This window comes from Petromyzon marinus, unplaced genomic scaffold (genome assembly GCF_048934315.1).
Source record: "Petromyzon marinus isolate PM22_M1 ecotype Great Lakes invasive population unplaced genomic scaffold, UKy_Petmar_22M1.pri1.0 PM_Scaffold_75, whole genome shotgun sequence".
NCBI lineage: Eukaryota > Metazoa > Chordata > Hyperoartia > Petromyzontiformes > Petromyzontidae > Petromyzon > Petromyzon marinus.
In genome coordinates, this window is record NW_027423683.1 from 44,699 (window position 1) to 52,697 (window position 7,999).

Here is a 7,999-nt window from a genome sequence, read left to right on the forward strand (position 1 = left end):
TATTTTAAACAACTGTAATAAGTGTATATATTTTTTTCTTTTTGTATAGAAAGTTATATTGCTATTGTAGTGACCTATATTGGGTCACTGCGGCGTTTAGCGCCAGCTACTGACAGAATAGGGGAACTGTGCGTGTTAGAGCCTCTCTCTGGCACCAGAGTATGTTTGGCATGGAAGGGCGCCCTACGGGGCATGCTTCTGGTGACTATCAGAGAGAGGGCAGTTGAGGACGTGACAGTCTAGGTGAACCCGAGAGGGCACGTGACCAGAACAGGAAAATGAGGGGGGCCAAAAGGTGGCGAGAGGGACGCGTGATATTAGGCCCAGAACCTTCTGGTAATATCCAGAAGGGTGCGTGGCCGAGGGCGGAGCCAGGCCACGCTCAGGGGCATAAAAGGGAGGTCCCGAGAGCCGATCCAGGCTGTCTGTTGGAATGGAACGCGTCGGTGCTACGCCTCTTCGATCCTCGGTCGTCGGTCTTTACGCTCGGCATCGTGGGTCAGGCAGTGTGTTACTTACTGACCCGGCTATGTAGTTACCCCGTTGTGGTCTAGTTACCCGTTGTCGTCTAGTTAACCTGCTGTATGTTTATGTAGTTACCCTGTTGGGGTGTAAGAATAAACGTGTTGCCTCCGAGTTCAAGTGTGTGCCTCCGTGGAACCCACTACACTATTTTGAGTATCAACGTGATGATGGCGCGTTGAGTGACAGATTGTGCCAGAAAGGCAAACAAAGATTAACTTCTAAATGTGCCGACTCTGTGTGCAGAGACACGCATAGTGCACGCTATGACTGGGCCTCGACCCAGAGGGAAAGGGCCTGAGAGAGAGAGAGACCCTCTAACAAACGAAACAATTTAAATTTACTAGGCAAGACCCACTGAGCAATTAGCTCTTTTCAGAAGCGACCTGGCTATCACAAATAATAGCTCAACAAAGTGGATTATCACTTGGATATTTATAGCAGCCAAATACACGAAATGCGTGATGTTGATTCTAAATGTGGAGGGAAAAACCGGAGGACCCAGAGATATATCCATGCGGCCAAGGGGAGAGAGACACGTAAACTTAAAATATGCAGGCATCAGGGTCGGGATCGAACGCAGTGCCTCCTGCATACCAAGCGAGGTAGTTAAAATCTCGCCATGTCGGCACCCTAGCAGGGTGTATTTGGCCTACACTTCCACACTGCTCCCACGTCTTGGGAGAAGTATAATTGGGTAGGCCCTGCACGTTCCCTGGATGGGCAGCTTGCGTGCGGTTCGCGTGCGGTGGGGTAGAGTGCGAATACTCACACTCTACCCCACCGCATGTAGAACTGCCCATCCACGGAATGTGCAGGGCCTACCCATTTATACTGCTAAGTTGAAAGTGGCCTCCCCTATGTCGGCTTAGCCTTAAATGAGTAAACATTAGCACTGGTGAGACAAAGACGGATGGGCGTGGTGTTGGACACACGACCCGCTCGCATGCCATCCCACCCTTAACAGGTGCTCGCTAACAGCACTTGCCTCAACAGTCTGTTAATGGATATATGAGGCGTCGTTGTCTTTGCAGTTTACAAAATCCTTACCTCTACCCATTCCTCTTGTTCATCTTTCTTAACTGTGTGTATCTTGCGGTAGATCTTCCAGCCAAGGAGGTAGTACAAGTACATCACCTGTACAGAACACGTCAAGGGGTTTAATAACAACAATCACCATCAGCAGCAGCCGTGATTGATCCACTACTGGATTAAGACCTACCCAAGTCGTCGCGATGTTTCATGAGATCCTGAGTCGTTATCCACCCAGAACCTCTATTACCGACTGATTCCATCGCTCCATCTCCCCAGTGGTCACCTCTCCGCAATGAGTTCCATTCTTTGGCTGCCGCTCCGTTATTATTCTAGACCCAATGGCCATGACAGCGCGTGCTGCTCAAGTGTAACTCAACAGCGCCACCAACCTTCCCCCCCCCCCCCCCCTCCCAGTCGTGGATAGAAGGCAATAGAACAACACGCAAATGAGTATCGGCGTGAGATTGCTGTGATACATCGATAACAACCCTGGTGCAGTCATCATCATCGTCATAGCACTCAACGGGTAACACCACGGAACACCAAATCAATCGAGTCGGGGAACACTCGGTCACGGACAACACTGCTGTGTGCAACTCGTTTACAGCACTTGCCCCAAAAAGCCTGCTGAGCCTATACGGGGTATCTTCGTCTCTATGGTGTGCACTGATTCGCACGTGAAACGAATTATTAATCATCACGTGATTTAATTTCAATATGAGAGCATGACTCTCGAGGTAGCATACAGATGGCTTCAATAGATGTGAGCTATTGCCATCTGCTTCTTACGGCTGATGCTGATGTCGACTCGTAGAGCGAGCTGTAAATTTACATCGAAGTGGTTGACGATCCAGATGATTGCGTCAGGAGTAGCGGAGTGGCGAATCATCGCTGCTGTGATGATGCCTCTCCCTTCATTCGTGTTGTGAATCGGGTGTTGAGTCGTTGTGTGTTCAGTCGCTCTGTTCCAGGTGGTGACCACTGTCGATATTAGGAATGCACCGAAGCTGTGCACTTTTAACTCTAGATTGGATACTAATTTATTTAGAACTGCTTTTTGTGTTTATTTATTTGTATCTTTCTCTATACCACCAATTAGCATGGTTGGTGAGGTACAGTGCGATAGAAGTTCAGCATACATACGTATCGTCGCCGGACACTGACCGGAGATATTTACTTTTCCAATTGTGCATAATCGTCATCGTCATGTAGAAGCACATCAGATGTTGCTGTTGCTACTATGCTCTAAGTGTGGATGCGGTTGTAGGGTTTGTGGCCCAATGAGATTTGGGGCAGAAGATCTGAAGCCCAGGGATGCAACAAATACCTGGGACCAGCACTTGCGGTGGCGGATCATCTCCTTGTCCTTGAGGTGCACGCACAGCGAGTTGCCGTGCGGGAGTTTGTAGGAGAGTCGCGCTCCGTACGGCGTCTGAGTCCTCTCCATTGAGGGCGCCTCTCGTGGAATCTTCGAGTTTTTCTCAAAATACCTTCACATCAGCAGCAGCAGCGCAAGCAACAGAAAAGACATGCCCCAATTACTATGTTCCATTGCTGCTACTGCTGTCATATCTGGGATGAAGTCCCCAGTTGCCACCTCACTGCTGCACTCGAATTTTTTTAAAATAATTTTGATTATTTTGCTGCTATAAATTTCCACATGATAAGCCACTTCGTTACGCTATCATTTGCGGCCAGTGCGCTTCTAAAAAAAAGATTATACCTCAGTGGGTCTTACCTGGTAAAAAAAAGAATAGTTTCGTTTTATTTGTGATCTGCTAACCTGTCCTATACTTTGCACTCCTATCGTGTTGTTTGTTGAGGTAACGGTCTGACCCGCCCCTGCTGGTCATCTGTGAGATAGAGCTTTTAGCTCATCGAATTCCTCCTGCAGTATAAATACATATTCTGATTCGGAATTGAGTAAAGCTGCAGCAGTCGTGGGTGACTGATGATCCAGCACTCAAAGATTATTTCCCAGTCGTTTGCTCGCTCTCTGCCAGTCAGTCGCCTCCGTATCTCACTTCTATCGCTACTACTTGTACAACCATTGCTACTGTTCACACGAACTTCGCTGCTCGATTGCTCCACCCATGGCGAGGGCCTCGGTCGCCCAGACTGAGTCGTCTCGTTGCCCAAATTCTTACCAACGCACGAACAAAAGACAAAGATCCCCCCGTATAGCCTTCAACAGAGTGTTGGGGCAAGGGCTGTTAGCCAGTAGCACCCATGAAGGCCGGCCCGGCACACAAGGGGGTGGGTGACCAGCACCACACCCGCCTGCTTTTATCTCCCCAGTGCTGCACCGTTTGTGTAAATTATGTTAAGCGCCTAGTCCGCTCTACAGCAAGGTTGGCTACGTATGGTGCAAAAAATAGTTCAACAGATGAGGTTTCTGCTCAATTCAACACGCGCGTGAACGTCCATCTATCACACCGCCCACCATAGTGTCTCTGTTTGCCGGCCAATTGTCAGTTTGTGCACCTTCGGATTTGCACTCAACAACGGTGATGGTGACGCAAGGAAGGCATTGCTAGCCCTGCGATCCGCACTCACGACGTTCATCTACGTGACCATCACCAATCATCGTCATCGTTCACCATGATCTATTCACTTCTGAACGAAGGCATCGGCGCAACCTGTTGCCATCCTTCCCGTGGTCTCTCGCACCACGAGCTGAGCTTAACCACCCCGTGTCGTCCCGTGCTTTGTTATTACAAGGCCCGTGCCTCTATCCATCCATCCCTCCCTCCCTCCACCCACCCACCCAGCTCATCGCTACCACAGAATAACATCCGGTGCACTGACCGGCACACTTCAGCGATGACGTCCGTGAGGCTGGTCACGAACTGGTTGAGCACCATGCGATCTCCCTTCCTCTCGAAGGCGTCGTCGAAGTAGATGTGAGCCGAGAAGTCGTACGGTTCCCGCTTCACCGTCTTCCCCTCCTCCTCATGATTATTCTCCTTCTCCCACTTCTTTTACTCCTTTTCCTCCTTCTGCTTCTTTTCCTCATTCTCTTTCTTCTTCTTCTCTTCTTTATTTTTCTCCTTCTCCTCCTCCTTCTTCCCATCCTGCCCCTCCTTCCCCTCTTCTTCCTCCTTCTTATTCTCCTTCTTCTCCATCTCCTCCTTTTTCTCATTCTTTTTCTTCCCTCCGCCGCAGGAACCGACGTTGAGATCCATTGGCTCACTCCTGTCCAGCCTGGCAGCGGCAAGGGGGAAGGGTCGTTATTGTTATCCCGCCACACGCTCCCCATCGAGTCAAGGTCATGGTACAGCATCGCTCTCCTCTGCAATCGAGCGCTCTCCCAATGTCTCCCGCCGAAACGTTTCCTACACCTTTCTCATCCCACTGATCACAGCAAACTTCCACCGCATCCTACTGAGTTCAACTCACAACGACCTCTACCCATCGCCGGCACCGGCTTCTGGATGAGTGCGTTTCTCTGTAGCTGTACCAGTCAGCAGCCGTCTGGAGCTCTCTCTGTATCTCCCACTGGTGCACACGCAGGAGCAACCAAGAAGCAGACTCTAACCCATCCAGGCTCTCACCTGTCCAGGCTCTCACCTGTCGACGCTCTCAATATTAGCATGCATCATAATAATTTTTGTTGCGGGAGCCCAGACGTGTTAACTCAAGAGAAGTTTACAGCTTGCACAATTCACAAACATCGTTCAATGGTCACATACAAAGACCGGTCCGCGTTAAACACGATCAGCTGATTAGTTGCGACGTTCGAAGGAGGGCAAATGTTCTCGAGGTTAGTAACGCGCTGCTCCATGTGAAGATGTCATATTTACGAGCATCCAAAGAAAATTGAAAATACACCGCCCACAAATACTGCACTGCGTGTAAGCGGTTAAATGTCCAAGGTCGAAATATGACGGTCGTATATGCGACATGGTAAGATGGCATTGCTGTAGATTGTCCAAATAAGAGCCACAGTAATGTGGTTCTATTTTGTTTAACATTTTTTCACCGGCATATGCATTGCTGCATATATCACGATATATTTTTTTCAGGACACTTTAAACGTGCAGTTTAGATTAATATCCTCAAATCCCGTTGAGCTGAAGGGAGGGACGCGGTAGCGTGGTAGCCTGACTGGTGTGGTGCCCTGCAGAAATGAATGTACGTATGTGTGGTGGACTTATTTCACACCATACATACCCAACCAAGATAATCGAATGTGCAGGAGAACGACAACAATCTAAACACAAAAATAAATTCTGAAGAAATTAGTTGTCAATATTATTTAAAAGTAAATAGCTCCAGTTGTTTCCTAATATCGGAAGGAAGAGTGTTCCAGACGGCCGCAGAAGGGCATTTGAAAGTGTGCGGTGCCGTGACCACACCCCATCTGCATAATCGCGAGGGACCCCCACTGGCCCTTGGGATCCGGCCGCTTGATGGAATTGGGCGATAGGGAATACACCACCTCAGGATGGACGAGATGATCTTCGTCATCTCCTCCTTGGTCTCGTGCCACATGGTTGCGCACAACCCCTCTCTTGCTTGTGGTTGCTAGAGGATACAACGAGAAGATGAAATCATGTTCAGATTGAGAGAGGGAATCGCAGAGCGCGGTTCTCTGTTTTATGCATTGGGCATATTGTGGGATGGACATATTTCAGTCTGTAGAACAGAAGGGCAAACGTCACAAATCGTCATCATTATTAAATAAATTCAGAAAGAAAAAAATCCTGCTTTGATTACACTGCTCATACTTAACCTCTGACACTCAAAACACGAAACATAGACAAAGGCATCGATCAGACTAACACAAACTAAAAACAAAGATCGCCCATAGAGCCTTGAGAGACTGTTGGGGCAAGGGCTGTAAGCGACTAGCACCGATGAAGCGGGAAACGGGACTTGAGGGAGTTTATGGCCAGTCACACAGACACACACCTAGTCACACAAGACACACACCTTGTCACACAGACACCTAATCACACTTACACCTCGTCACATAAATACAGCAAACAAAAAAAGTTCCCCTGTGTAGCCTGAACAAACTGTTGGGGCACGTGCTGATAGCGAGCACCTATGAAGGCCGGCACTGCACACAAGCGGGTGGGTGGCCAACACCACGCCCGGCCGCCTCCCCAGTGGTGATGTTTACACACCACACCAGTTACTAATTTGAGCAAGGGGAGGCCATGACCTATTCACACACACCTACTCACAGAGACACCTAGTCACACACACACTCCTACTCACAGAGACACCTGGTCACACACACACACCTACTCACAGAGACACCTAGTCACACACACACACACCTACTCACAGAGACACCTAGTCACACACACACCTACTCACAGAGACACCTAGTCACACACACACTTACTCACAGAGACACCTAGTCACACACACACACCTACTCACAGAGACACCTAGTCACACACACACACACCTACTCACAGAGACACCTAGTCACACACACACACCTACTCACAGAGACACCTAGTCACACACACACTTACTCACAGAGACACCTAGTCACACACACACACACACCTACTCACAGAGACACCTAGTCACACACACACACCTACTCACAGAGACACCTAGTCACACACACACACCTACTCACAGAGACACCTAGTCACACACACACACCTACTCACAGAGACACCTAGTCACACACACACACACCTACTCACAGAGACACCTAGTCACACACACACACCTACTCACAGAGACACCTAGTCACACACACACCTACTCACAGAGACACCTATTCACACACACACACACCTACTCACAGAGACACCTAGTCACACACACACACCTAGTCACAGAGACACCTATTCACACACACCTACTCACAGAGACACCTAGTCACACACACACACACACCTACTCACAGAGACACCTAGTCACACACACACACACCTACTCACAGAGACACCTAGTCACACACACACACCTACTCACAGAGACACCTAGTCACACACACACCTACTCACAGAGACACCTATTCACACACACACACACACCTACTCACAGAGACACCTAGTCACACACACACACCTAGTCACAGAGACACCTATTCACACACACCTACTCACAGAGACACCTAGTCACACACACACACACACCTACTCACAGAGACACCTAGTCACACACACACACACACACCTACTCACAGAGACACCTAGTCACACACACACACACACCTACTCACAGAGACACCTAGTCACACACACACCTACTCACAGAGACACCTATTCACACACACACACACACCTACTCACAGAGACACCTAGTCACACACACACACCTAGTCACAGAGACACCTATTCACACACACCTACTCACAGAGACACCTAGTCACACACACACACACCTACTCACAGAGACACCTAGTCACACACACACACACCTACTCACAGAGACACCTAGTCACACACACACACCTACTCACAGAGAC

The 7,999-nt window shown here is 49.1% G+C and overlaps 1 protein-coding gene across 1 annotated transcript in view; it reads right to left on the minus strand.

The window, feature by feature from the left end:
- Window positions 1-1,871, minus strand: part of LOC142923822 (uncharacterized) — a gene marked incomplete at its 3' end in the record, with an annotated part of 31,354 nt that extends 29,483 nt beyond the window's left edge. Inside the window, exon 1 of the mRNA XM_076064804.1 lies at window positions 1,573-1,871. Coding sequence (XP_075920919.1) covers window positions 1,573-1,656 — 84 coding nt within the window. The remainder of the gene's footprint in view (window positions 1-1,572) is intronic.
- Window positions 1,872-7,999: the final 6,128 nt, after the last annotated feature.